The 14538-nt window shown below is 40.2% G+C and overlaps 1 protein-coding gene across 3 annotated transcripts in view; it reads left to right on the forward strand.

Moving 5' to 3' along the window:
* ctnnd2a (catenin (cadherin-associated protein), delta 2a) overlaps window positions 1-14538 on the forward strand; it is a 302677-nt gene that overhangs the window by 144450 nt on the left and 143689 nt on the right. For all 3 annotated transcript variants that reach the window (XM_053488242.1, XM_053488240.1, XM_053488241.1), the window contains exon 7: window positions 9195-9386. In XM_053488242.1, coding sequence (XP_053344217.1) covers window positions 9195-9386 — 192 coding nt within the window. The remainder of the gene's footprint in view (window positions 1-9194; window positions 9387-14538) is intronic.

Raw genomic sequence — 14538 nt, forward strand, 5'->3', positions numbered from 1 at the left:
ATGGTTAAACATTGTCCCTTCACATTACTGCAGTTTGGGAAATTATGAGACTAACTGGTTTTAAACTTCCCGCAAGAAGAATAAACAAACATAGTTTTAATAGTCTACGTGCCTTTTTTGGAGTAAGCCATGCTGGGTTGCACGTTTCTTTGTTGGGAAGAAACCCCTTCCCTGTTGGGATTGTGATTATAGAAGCCCAATTCACCTGTTTTTGTGTCTGTTCACAATTTTCATAAAAATCCTGCGAATACTTTTTTTTAACTTTTTTACAAAAATAGCTCTCTTTAGCTCTCTTCTTTTAGATGGTTTCCAAACAATCAAAGCATCCAACATCAAAGTGGAATAATCAGCAGACATTCGGTTAAATGATCCTGACGTACGCGTAACACCGAACAACAGCCTGAAGTCAGAGCCGGACTGAAGCGTCAGAGGGAGCAGAGCTCTTTTCCAGGCTCGTGTAATCTCTTTCTGCGTAGTTGATTACTTCCTGGGAGGCCCGGCCCTGATTGCAGTCCTTAAGCGTAGAGATGAGATGACTCTTTTGAAAGGGTTCAACCTTTATTTTAAATTATTATCATGAAGGTTGATTTTGCTTTGGTGATGTTTAAAATGACATCAAAGACGTTTCGAGCGGCGGAGCTTTAAGTTAGCGCAGATGCACGAGCTCGGATTAAGCCTGGCTTCAATTGGTGCCACTTTTTTTTTTTCTACATGAACATAGTCATTAAAATACTCATTATGTACTGTGCGTCTCGCTACCCAAGCTGGGTTCCGCTTCTGTAATTAGGTCATGTTACTTATAAAGCAAGAAAAACAGCACAACATCAAGCATCGCTCTGGAGAACTCAGTTCAGAATCATTACCAGGTTGATTTCAGAATCAGGCTACGCAGGATCTTTTGGATTCACCTTCACGGTGCTCACACAAGCATGCGAGACGTGGTTCCTCAACAGCGTCTAGACACAACGACACTGCCTTTAAGCCTGGAGGGGGAAAAAGGACAGGATAAAAAATTTATGGATTTAAATTCTAGTTTTAAAGGGAAAGTTTTAGGGTTTGTTTTGTTTGTTGAAGTCTGTCTTAAATAAAACAGAAAGGACAGAAAAGAAGATATTGAATTAACTCAGCACAGTGGGTCTGCAGGAACTTCATATGAGTCTCAGCTGGACTTCAGCAGCTTGGCAGGTTATAGCATGGCACTTAATCCTACACTGTTTAGAAGATTAATGTATATATGGTTAGCACTGTGACCTTATACCTCCAGGGTTCAGGTTCGATTCTCGTCTCAGTCTGTGTGTATGGAGTTTGCAAGTTCTCCTTCGGGTACTCTAGTTTCCTTCCACAGTCTAAAGACATACAGTACAGATTAGGCTAACAGCCTCAACTCTTCTGGAAAGGCTCTCCACAAGATTTAGTAGTGTGTTCATGGGAATTTTTGACCATTCTTCCAGAACCGTTTTTGTGAGGTCTGGCACTGATGTTGGATGAGACCGCCTGGCTCGCAGTCTCCACTCTAATTCATCCTAAAGGTCTTTTATCGGGTTGAGGTCAGGACAGGACTTCCGAACCAGACTGTCTCATCCATGTCTTTATGGACGTTGCTTTGTGCACTGGAGCGCAGTCAATGTTGAAACTAGTGTGGGGTTGTTTTTTTAGGAATTGGTTCACTGAGTCCCCTACATATGAATATGTGCAATATGAACTTTGAAAGATACAAAGACACGTTTCCGCATTTTCATTTGCGGACGTTAGATCACATGTCGGGCGTACATTGTCACATGCGTGCGGCGTGCATCCTCTGCAAATGCAGTACAAGCCCAGGATATCCGGAAGCAAGCGTAAAAGCGGCAGCGATGAAGCTGCACAACTGTATTATACTGGATTCTAATATACTTGTTTATAGCCAATTGTTTATGTATGTTGAACAAATTTGACATACGAACGAGCTCTCAGAACAAAACTCGTACGTACGTAGGAAATTTACTCTAACACCTAGGTTTTGGGTGTCCCTTGTGCCCCTCGGGCGTGGCTCTGCAGGGCCTCTGGGGCACCAGGACGTTGGCAGTGACTTTTGTGTGTGTGTGATATAACTGCAGCTGACCGAGTGCTTGTGCCATATGCTCACTATAATTGACTACTTATTTCATGACTCTATCTATAAGTGATTCACACTTTAAGCTCATAAACAATGTGTCATTGCAATTAATGAATAGAGTCATGTTTATGTGTTTAGTATCAGCCTCAAATGGTACTCCATGTTTTTTTTTTTCTGTACTTACACCCAGAACCTATACATCTCATCTCAACATCCTGTAGTTTCTGTCAGACAAGAATAAAAACACCCAAAAGTTCAAGGTGAGAATAACCCGAGAGACAAAGTCTAACACGTGTGCGGGTTTGGTAATAAAACCCTCACTGCACGCGCCGTGGTTAAATCTGACACGTTCTTTATTAGACTGTGTTTAGTAACAAATCAGATCATGAAATCCATCTATAGCTGTACATTATACACATGTCAAGCATCAAGGAGTTTCTAAATTATATGTTACTATGGAAATGTCACAGCACGGAGCCTCAGCACACATTCAGCTGTTAAACATTTAAATGAAAGAGTTTCAATTTATTCTCAAAGGCAACATAATAATCAGGTCATTTCTTACAAAACCAGAAAGCGAGGTAGCAACACACTGAGGCATGAGACGAAGGCTATTGAAATGTGCCGCCGATTCAGAGCCTGAGTTATTGATGTCAGCGGCATTGATTTCAGATTTATGAAACCCTGCCGCACACCAGGTCGTGCAATAAACCCAGAGACTGACACCTGGGATGCAAAAATCAAAAAACGCCTGGAGGAAGTGTGTCTCTGTTTCTGTGAGTGTTGATGCGATGAAGCCTGTAAGGCCACCCAGGCAATTCCTCTTTCCGTTCGTTTTAATGACCTACAAACAATAAAAACAAAAACATCTCTTATTGTATTGATCTTCATAATCCGCACTCTGGAATTCTGCATCTTGATTGGTCAGAAACTGTTGATTAACTTGACTACTCGATTCAAACTTAATGCAAAACATGTATACTCGTTCATGTGGTGAAGTTTTCTTTCTGTCCTGGACCTCTAGTACAAACGGATTATTTTATATAACGAAAGTTTTACAAGTTGCACAAACCTTGATGAAACGTTTCCATTATGTTTTACAACATTTGCAGAATCTACAATATATAGTTCTTAAAACATTACACAAACCTTGTTGGAACATTCTGTGAGTTATGTGACAACCTTCCCAGAACCTACCAAAAGTTCTAAGAACATTATACACACCTTTTTGAAATATTACCATAATGTTATAATAAACAGTCACAGAAAACTCTTCAGAAAACCTGCTACAAGTTTTTTGTTCTTTGCTAAAAATATTATTGCTATGTATTTCTTTCTTTTCTTTTTTTTTTTTTTTTTTTAATTCCAGCTTTAAACCAGTTTATGCTCCTGCCGTGTCCTTGCACTTCTCCCCCGCCGGTGTCTCCATCCACGCCTTCCTGTGTCTCGGAGTCGAAACGAAATTGTGCTGAAAGGCAATTTTATGTAAAATGGGGGGATTTAAGTGCTGGAGAAACCCTTCAGAGTACGCAATAAGTCTTTAACTCCATTCTCTGTTCAGATGACCTGCTGTTGATGATGGCTAAGCAAATGGTGGGGCTTTTAAGCTCCACTGAGATCGAATTGAGTTGAAGCTTTTCAGTCATCCTGGTCACCTTTGGTAGACGATAATTGAAGAGGGTGGAGGTCTAAGTGGTTCGCTGGGTTGCTGGGTGTTACTCTGTATTAGAAATAATGGCTTAGAAAAAGCACAAACTAGAAAAAAAAAAAAAAAAAGATTTTATGCTGCTCAGAGCACCAGATGCACTTGTGGGGATTCGGCAAAGTTTTTTTTCTTGCTGATGAATCACAGTGCAGTGCTGTCCAGTGAGAATAACATGTTAAATAGAGTGAACATCAGCACGAACCTATAGTGGGGTTAAAAAAAAAAAGAGAGGCACAATGTGCCGTGAGCGAAAACCTCTGACACTCAATCTCGCTTGTGAACAATTTACACTTCAATTGAAGACTAAGCAAATTTATAGAGCTGAAATAGGCCTATATGTTCTCTTGAAATGAAGGTAATTTATTCCTTCAAGGGATTTATGCTCCCATTAGCGGATTTTATGTCTTGTTACTGTCTTGTTGTTAGATACATACTATATAGGTTTGCTTAATAATACAGCAGAACAATGCATTACTGTCGCTCCGAGCCTTTTAGCCATTTACTGCCAGAATGCTGCAAAGTTGGCACGTGTGTTATTTATTTGAGGATATAAAATACAAGAGTAAATGTGTTCACTTGTCAGGTACTTTTATCCAGCAGGATACAACTCTGAAATGTTGAGGGTGAAACTCTAGTGTATTCGCTGGCACGAGTGCCTGAAATGAAGTTCTGAAAGAGTGGAATGTTCTTGGATTTTCAGAACAGTAGGGGTTTCTCAGATATCGCAGACTGTCCATCAAACTGATGGGAAGGTACGCTGTGATAGAGACTGGGAGGTTGCGGTTTTTGATGTCACCTCATTTGAGGAAATGATGTTCCTAGTAGTAGTGAGAAGTCTTACTGAGCGCTGGGCAAGATACTTTAAAATGATATTTTACACTAAATCAATCCTGGCCTGCACGAGAAACAGCTCCTTTGTGATGATCTAAAAAAGAAAAATGCCTTCAGTCAACTGATAGATATTTGGAGCTGACTGACGGGAAATGCGGCACAAGAGACGAGACGTCGGACATAAGCATGGGTAAATGGGAAGATAGGAAACAACTTGGGGGGCATAACACTGGAAATGGAGACTGCCAACATGATTCGGCTTCTGTTTGATGAAATGAAATCCTGCATCCACTCTGGACTTTTCTGCATCCAGTGTGACACCCCTGAACTAGACAGAAAATGGGATGTAATGGTGAGAAATAGAACCAACTTACATGACATACAGGGAATCAACTAAGGGGAAATGGTGAACATGAGACTGGAAATGAATTCTGACTGAGGGGAAATGGGAACCAAGAGACAAGAGGTGGGACATAACCAATGGGAAATGAGAATTAGTTGACATGAGACTGGAAACAACTGGGGGAATTCAGAAAGCTGACATGAAACTGGTAAGGCAACCTACCATCAGGAAATAAGGCCCAAATAATGGCTAAAGGAATCAACCAACACGAAATGGTAAGCACTGGACAAAAAATGGAATCCAACCTGAGGGCAAATGGAAATCAAAAGACAAGAGATGGGAAACAATTTGGGCGGGGTTTGTGTTGGAGGTAGGGAACCCATGACTGGAAATGGGAACTAACAGAGAATCGGATGGGTATGAGGGCCAAAGGAAACAACCAACAGGAAATGGGAAGCGCTAAACAAGAAATAGGTTTTAACCAAGGGGAAGTGGAATCAACCCACAGCAAATGTGAAAGCACTGAGTGGAAATGGAAAATATGAGACTGGAAATGGAAACCTACAGTACCAACAGGAAAAGGGGTCTGACTGATGGGAAATGGAAACACCCAACATGAAATGGGAAGCACGAGATCAGAAATGGGATTCAGCAAAACACTCTATGTTAATCAGCTTAGGAAAAATGGGAATTAGTTTAGGGGAAATGAAAAACAGCTGATGGGACCAACAGACAGGAGTTAATAACAAGACTTTCTGAAGGGCTCAAAGATGTCACTTTTCAGATATAACCCGAGAGCATCTGGTCAGGGTGGCCGGTGATGCAACAGGCAGACTTACAACCTCACAACATTCATGGTGTCCTGGAATGGATAAGACTCCGGGGTCAGTTCTCACCTCATACTATATAGTGTTTATAAACTGGATTCTGGATCCACCATGACCCTAACCAAAGACCTAACTGAAGATGAATGCTTGCCAGTGGTGTTTGCTGAGGTACAGTACCACTGATCCTGAACTGAGGACAATTTTGGCTGTTCAGTTTCAGCTGCTTGCTGCTTTTTATTTAAAATTTTTCAGTCACCTAAGTAGTAACTGTTTTTGAACCCCTCCTAATAAATACGTAGCAGTCCGCTTTCCCGCGGCTCTCAAACTCCTGTGAATTTCTTTTTTCGCATATACAGTATCGTTTCATGGTGTCGTGAATAATACGGATAGAACTATGTTGATCTTGTTGCTCTGATAACCTCTAAAGGGAGATATCTTCAGGGAGCATTGCGCTAAGGTACAAAGGGAACTGCATGGAAGACAAGTGCTTTCAGTCTAAATCTAACTGGACAAAGTGCTTAGCTTCCAAATTGTCTTTAGGAATGTTTCCTGGTAAGGGTTGGTCTTCAAGAAAAGCTTGATTAATTACAGCTCAGGACTTAATCCCTTTTTCTATCATTCTCTCTCTTGCTTACTGTTGTCTTTATTTATTTGTATGAACGTCTGTCTTTCAGACTTCATCAAAATCAACCTGGACAAAATGCTTAGCTTTCGAACTGGCTGTAAAAAAGTTGTCTAGTGAGAGTTTGCTCTTTACAAAGAGCCCACTTAATCACAGTCCAGGACTTTAGATATTATCTCTGTGTGTGTCTTTATTCATTCATGTGGCTGACTGTCTGTCTTTCTGGCTTTACCCAAACCTACCTGGCAAAGGGCTTAGTGAGAAATATTGCCTCTACCATCTGTTAATAGAGCTTTTTTTTTTTTTTTTTGTAGGGCCCAGAAACCTGCAGGCATCTGTGAAACACAATCCTGCATTATTAAAATTATTATGTTGATCTGCAAAATGCAAAATGAAATATCAAAACAAATTTAGTAAAAACTGCATTTATTGTGGAAACTTCCAGGCCCTCCTGACCACAGAAAAGTTCTTGGGACTCCAAGTAAACCTTAAAAAAAAACAGCCCTATCTTTCTTTTTGTTGTCTAATCCTTTCTTGAAGTTAAGCATTCGTGTTAACAGCTCAACAGGGCAACCAAACATGACTTTCCTTAGCTGGCTCACTGCCCTGATGTTTCTCAGGCTCTTCTGAGTTTAAAAGCAGCTGTTTCACAGTGTAGAACATTTAAGACAGTGCTCTCCAGATGGTAAATGTTTTTACAGTGCTTTCTGGAAACCCCTCGAGGATCTCCCCTCAGCCTTGAAGGAATTGGGTTAGCGAGAGGAGGCAGCAGTCGCCTGGCTGACACTGATAAGGTGATTACAGGGAGAGCCCACTCTAACTGCAGCTTCTTATTGTCTGAACATTTGCACAATTACATTACGGCGAGGAGAGGCATAGCACCCGACACTGATCTAGCCATCTGCAGAGCTGGAGTGCAAGTTTGTGAATTGAAATCTATACACATACACACGCGTATCACTTGGCATGGGAGTGCCTCAGGGGTGTATTGTGGGCGCAACTTTACAATGTTTGTGAGGAGCTGGCTATCGATGTGACACTTGAATCTCCTTGTGCATTTTATAGTGCATATAAAAAAGGTGCACTGTTTACTACTGAGACATGGATTCGCAGTATTCTGATCTCTGAGATGACCTAACCTCCATTATCTACTCTTTGGCGTCTTGATACCTGTTGTATATTTACTTTATGGGTAGTGAAAAGAGATGTTTCCATGTACCCATTTGTTCACATTTTTTCAACCATTTTAACAAATGACAGTGATATTGTGGGCCAGTTTAAATTTGTCCCTGGGGCAGATTTGGTCAGTTTAGTCACTGGGTCAAGCAAGGAAACTCTCGGATTGACCTGAACATGGTGGGACGGCTTCTCTTAAAGTGAACATCGGTGTGAACAATTGCAGGAGGTGGGTAATAAGGTTGTCTGTAAAAATAGTTATACTTAGCTAGTTAGTTTTTTGTTAATTTATGTTGTAATTTATGTTAGGTCTCTCTGTCCTGTCTCTGCTAGCCAGTTAACTAGGCCTCTTGGTTAGCTAGTTTAGTGTCTCTGTTAATTTATGTTGTAAATTTATGTTGCATGTAGCACCTTGGTCCTGGAGGAACGTTGTTTCGTTTCACTGTGTACTAACTGTATATGGTTGTAATGACAATAAAGCCTACTTGAACTTGAACTTGAACTTAATGTCATAGGCTGCACCTAATACTTCCAGGTTCTCCTGTTCTATAATTATTGGTTATGATTAGTACAGTAGTGTAAAGTAGTTCAAAAAACGGACTTTGTGTTGTATATTACATGTGGTTTACCAATATTATGTTGGTACAGCAGGTAGCACTGCCACTTCACAGCTCCCGGGTTCCCAGTTCAATCCTGTGCTTGGGTTGCAAGTTTTTCTTTTTTTTTTTTTTATTTCGTCTTTTCACGCCATCTAAAAACATGTTGTGAATCAACACTCACTCCGGGACCAGTGCTCCTGGGATCCACTATGACTCTGACCAGGATAAAGCCTTTTTTATTGTCTATTTCGCTTACCTTTGTGAGGTTGCAGTAGGACTAGAGCCTATTCCCGAGGAACTCTGGGGAAGAAAAAAAAACAGGGTCCACCCTAAATGTAGTGCCAAGCCATCACAGGGCACAGACACACAAACACTCATACACTACAGATAATTTGGAAACACTACTCAGTCTACAGCGCATATCTTTAGACTATCTGAGGAAATCAGAGTACATTATGTGAGAAAACCCTCCAGGGAGGTCATGTAAAATCCATTTGAACCCTCAACCCTGGGAATGTCAGGCGACAGTGCTAACCACTAAGCCACCAAACTGTTTAGTAACCTAGCAAAATGCATACATACATACTGTAGCAGACATGACTCTATTGCATAAGTTGTTCTGAAAGCCTTTAAGAGTGCCAGGACGTTTCAATAAGAACCTGCTGAAAGAATTCATATTGAAAACAATGTCTCTTACCCACAATTAGCTTTGATTAGCTTTACTGCTAATAATGTGGGATAATACTGTTTGCATTTTTTTTTTAAATATGCTTCGTTAACAAATTCTACTGCATTTAAGTCTGGAATAATCAAGACGTGATAGGAAAATGATCAAGAACAGAACGGTGGGATGCGGTCCCACCAGTAAAATATTTTCAGTAATTCCCATGATGCCTGGTCAAAATTAATCTCCATGCTAAACCATATTAATCAACTACCACTACAGGTAGTCCTAGAGCTGTGATTTGATGCATTACTTTTTTTTTTTCCTAACAGGATCTCGGAGCTCATACAGCAGTCAGCACAGTCACGCGGGTTCTGACCTCAGACCCCTGCAGTCTCCGGAGCATCACATCGAGCCCATCTATGAGGACCGGGTTTACCAGAAAGGCCCAATGAGGAGCCTGAGTCAGAGTCAAGCAGAACCGCCAACTCCAGGACATACTGGGACTTACCGTACCAATACTGGTAAGTTCCTCTGCATATCAATGTGTAAATGTGTTCCAGTCCCTGCCTGAGAAACCGTCCTCATTTCTTCGAGAGCATTAGATCCTCACTAATCCGCCATGACGTTGCTCACAGCCAAGTAGTGACCTCTTTAGAGCTAGGCTTTAAATATACGTGTGCGCCGGAGGGGATGCGGCTGAACGTTGCCTCCAAGATGTGGTGACCTCATTCATCGAAACGTCCCGCAATAATGCTTTGAGTTTGATCTCAGGTCAGGGAAAGCATGCTAATCCAATTAGATGCTAATTATTTAGTTGTTTTTTTAAATTGAGCTACGCCTGGGAGAATGGAGAGGGAAATTTATGTGACTGTTCTTTAAGATGCAAATTATTTAGTTAGGGTTTTAAGGGCGCTCAAGGGAGGGTGTACCTCTGAACTGATAAGCTAATGGACGCATCTGTTATATAATCATTATATTTGAGCTGCGAGTATAAGAATTCGTAAAAGTAAAAGTAGAAAAGGACATACAGTAGGAGAAGACAAAGAAGAATTTTTGTAAAAGATAAAATTTGGATTTAGGCTTCCATAATGTGTAAGGAATAACACTTTCTTAGGGGTGCTGTAACAGGAAAATAATCAACGTGAGATGAAATTGGCGTTGCTGTTTAATTATGGGGTGCGTTCAAGTCAAACCGGGACTTGTGATGAAATTTCTGGTGAATGAAGGCATAAAAGCGATTGACATTTACAAAAGACTTTAAGCCAGGTACAGTGATGAGACTCTTAGCCGCAGTGAAACATTTGAACGGTGCAAACGTTTTAGAGAAGGTCGTATGTCCGAGAATGGTGATCCTGGCCGAAGTGGCTCGGAGCTCATTCAGCGCCTGATCCTTGAAATTCAACGTCACCCACTGTCTGTGTGAACTGTACACACAATCATTCACCAACACCACTTGCACATTACAGGACGTCAGCTGTGAGTTATTGCCACGTCTCCCGTATAGTCTTGACCTTTTTTCAAACCAATTTCTGCATGTTTGGGCTATTAAAGGAGTTCCTGTGAGGCCACCGTTTCAGACGTGTCTTAGTGTTGCACTTTATGAAATAAAGGGAGTTTTTACTCTCCTGTGTCCTGTTATTCTGTACCGTCAAAAGTCCTGATTTGACTTGCATGCCTTTTGTATTCTGATAAAAACATAATTACAGTACTACACATACTCACACAGTGCTTATCTTGGGACCGGTGTGTGCCAGGAGTGAAAAAGCAATGCACCAGTGCACCTGTACTTAACAAGGAATGGTTTGTAGTTTTCTCATCAGTTTTTCTTTTTTCTCTATAATGAAGTTAATGTAAATTATGCAAAAAGAAAAAACAAAAAAAAAGACTCCTGTGTCCTAAAGACTTTTTTGACAGCTGTATTACGTAAGGTTACAAAACACTGACACTGGAGACTCCTTCTATATAAATCTAACATAATAAACTTTATTTTTTAAACAAAAAAAGCACCCTAATATCAATGCATATAAAGAATTATGCTTGTTTCTTTATCGTTTTTCTACAGAGTGCCTGGGGTTCAAATCCCTGTTGCTGGAGCTGTTACTATAGAAACGTTTGAACAAGTGCATGAATGCACTGAAAATTCATCATCTATACTAAAAATAAGCAAACTAGACCAAGATTACTTCTAAAATAGACTTCTCGTGTGTAAGAGAGGAACGCCGAGAGCGATGCGGTGTAATCTCTGAGCGCTCCCTGAGACAAAATGTCAACCTTTCTTTTTCTTTCTCAATTGTGCAAATAAAAATGCACATAGCGCGTTTTAAAAAAGAGCTCCTGTTGTAATTTGGCTTTTCTGATGCAGTCGAGTGTATTCCTGTGACCTTTGAGAAGCAGGGCTCATAATGTGCAGTAAGAAACTCAATTCCTTTTCAATATTGTTGCAAGAAGATTTTACACCGCGTCGTGCTCGTGTCAGAGGCAGACTGTTCATTATTTCTCCTTCTGTCTGTACCGTAATTATATTATGGTCTAATATTTCAGTAAGGAAACACATTTTTGCAGGTGTACATGCAGACAGAGGAAAGTTTGCAGCAGGTCGCGTGTGCACGATTCGGTGTTTGGTGGCGCATTTGGAAATTAAGAATTTAAGACGTTAAATTTCGACAGTATATGAGCGCATATATTATGGATGGGAAATGTATAATGCAGAAGGTTCCTGCGAGCTTTTGTGGAATAGATTAGAGTGCTAGTGACACTGCGATTATTTGTCATAAGATTATTTGTCAAGTGGAATTTTTCTCTCCGAGTCTGGTGCTCATTAGGGCGCTATTATTTCCATTACGTCGGATCATTTAAAGTCCGACCGAAGCTATACTTCTTCAGAAATTCGGCTCTATTACATTTCCGCTGGAACCAAGTTCCCTCCTTTGCATAGATATTAAATGAATCTGAAGTTCAAGGCATGGGATTTGGCGAATGAGATGTACGAGTTTGTTGAAGTTTGGCTTTGATTTGAAATGCGTAGAAATGTATTTGTCTCTGAGAAAAACTCCTAAAATTAGCAGAATCTGGGATGCTAAATTTCACCAATATATGACTTATAGTCAAAAAAACAACTACTTTAATAGACATGTAAAATACTGCTTTTTTATTAGAATGTTAATTTTTTATACAGTATACCAAAATTAATCCCATAATTATCACTAACTTAACCCTAATGCAAATTTAGTCAGAAAAACGCATAAAAAGGCAAACAAAATCCAACAAAAGTGATTAAAATTTTTCTGGGGGCTTTTTTTTTCTTAAAGTGAATAAATAATCAAAAAAACCCTGGAATTACTTGTGCAAAAAGTCTTAAATGTTCTAATTTCTTTATATTAAATGATGTAGATTAAATAAAAGAAACATGAACAATGTTTTACTGCGACAGGCTGCAAAGTTTCTAAAGATACCACTTAAAAACAGGATGTTTTGCACCAATCTCAGCAGCGACCTCGTTTCCCCTCTCGTCAGTTTTCGAAACCTCAGTATTCAGTATCAGCAGTATACTCATCACCGGCCTGATCATCTGTCATCATCTGCAGATGTTTCTCACTGGGTCAGGCCTTAAGTTAGATGATTAAAAAAAAGGTTTAAATGGTTCATACTGTACAGTAGGTCACTGTGTGGCTTAACACAGAAAAACATTCCTCTGAATCCGAAGTCTTTCAGGAAGCCTGGAGCACTGTACCTCCAGACTACAAGGAAAAAAATACATGAAAGTCTGCGTTTTGGAAGCGTAATATGAAGAAATTAGTATGTATTACATTAATGGAGAGAGAGAAGAGGAGTTAAAGTTAAGTTTTACCCCTGGGCGTGTTTTTAAGCTGAGTTTAATTTAACATCGCCCTGCTTTTGTAGCACAAACCTTCCAAAACGGTGAACAATTAAACAATAAGCTCTCTTTTTTTTTTACTCAAAAGACATCTTTTCTCTTTGAAATGCCCTTTCCATTTAGCGTACGCAGCCAGCTTTAATCTGCCGTGCTCACTTAGCCGCACTGCTACATAGATGATGAAGTGGAGAATTAAAGTAATACGACCGGTCCATTGATGATCAAGTTAATTAAAAGAGATTAAAAGATTGCGCCGAACGTGACTTAAGTACTTCAACAGACCCATAATGAGCGGATTTCAGGTTCAGACCTACACGAGATCGAGAGAACGTCGTTATTTACGGATTAGCGCCTTCGCCTTACGCTGGTCACGTGACCTTATTTTTTATGTTGGTGTAATAAAGTTTCAACATTAAGGGGTTTAACTAAAAATGACGATGCTAATGAGAGAAAATTAAATCTCGGCTACTGTGTCATCCTCGATCTGTAAAGGTCTGGACGACAACAGACTGGCAAATTCCTATTACATATTCAAATTAAAATGCAAACACATAGTGAGTTGATTTAACACTATATTTTGCATGTCTGGTCATGTGACCTTTCACATAAAATATAGCCCTGCATTGAAAAGCAAAACATGTAGTGTAGTGCAGGTGTTGGTCAAAAATGTATAATAATAAAATACAGTCTCAGAGGTGGCGGCACAGTGGTTTATTGGTTAGCACTGTCACCTTGCACCTACAGGGTCCGGGTTCGATTCCCACCTCCGTGTGCATGGAGTTCAGGTCCAGGGTGTACCCCTCCTTGTGCCCTACGTCTCCTGGGATAGGTTCTAGGCCCCCTGTGACCCTGAATACAGGATATAATGGTGTGGAAGATGAGTGAGTGAGTCTCTGAGGATTCTACTCAACATTAATAAAGGTCTGAGATTTTGACCCGTGCATTAAGTTTTTAGATCGTTAATGCATACCTGCAGATCTTTAAGTCTTATGCTTTAGATTAAAAATCTTGCTGAACTACAGTAAGAGCGCCTCTCATGCGGTTCTCCTCCATCTTCGGCATCATCACGGAGGACTCTTCTAGACCTCACTCAAGTCAGTTAAGCTTTGCTCGGTGGAGAGAGGCAGGACGACTGCAGACAACATTCTTAAATAAAAGTCTTGTTTTATGAATGAAAGAGGGATTAACCTGACCCTGGAGGAGGAGCCACTTTGGAGACCTTCCTTCCAGGCTTTTATTTAAACACTCATACTTTCCACAGCAAGAAGAAGAAGAAAAGTACAAACTTGAGTGTTTGCCGGTTGTTTTTTGTAGAATCGTTTTATCAAAGATGACTAATATGACATAATTTCAAACGGAGCCTGTTTTGCATAAACCTATTAAGCCAATTCCACTTCTCTCTCTTTCTTTCCTTCTTTCTTTTATTCTTTCTTTCTTGCTTTCCTTAAGTTTTCAAATAACACAGTCAAAGCCACAGAGTTGAACAGGAACTGTAGCGATATTCCGGAACAAAGGATGGAGGGAAAAAAAGACCTTGCGTTTAGTTGAAGAGTCTAAAATCTGGGAGAGAAAAATGTTAGATTATGAAGAGTGTCGACAAGAAAACTTTTTTTTTTCTTCTTCATTTTTTCAAATGCACATCTCTCTGCATGTTCTTCAAATGTATGTTTCTTTTGCAGGAACTTCAAGGACACTCTCAGAACCGAAACCAGGACTAATTTTAGTTCCTGTGCCGTAGTTCATAGTGTCAAATGTTTCCTGAGATGCGAATATGCCTTCGCAGATACGTTTGGGAATGT

This window comes from Clarias gariepinus, chromosome 26 (assembly GCF_024256425.1).
Source record: "Clarias gariepinus isolate MV-2021 ecotype Netherlands chromosome 26, CGAR_prim_01v2, whole genome shotgun sequence".
Taxonomy (NCBI): Eukaryota; Metazoa; Chordata; class Actinopteri; order Siluriformes; family Clariidae; genus Clarias; species Clarias gariepinus.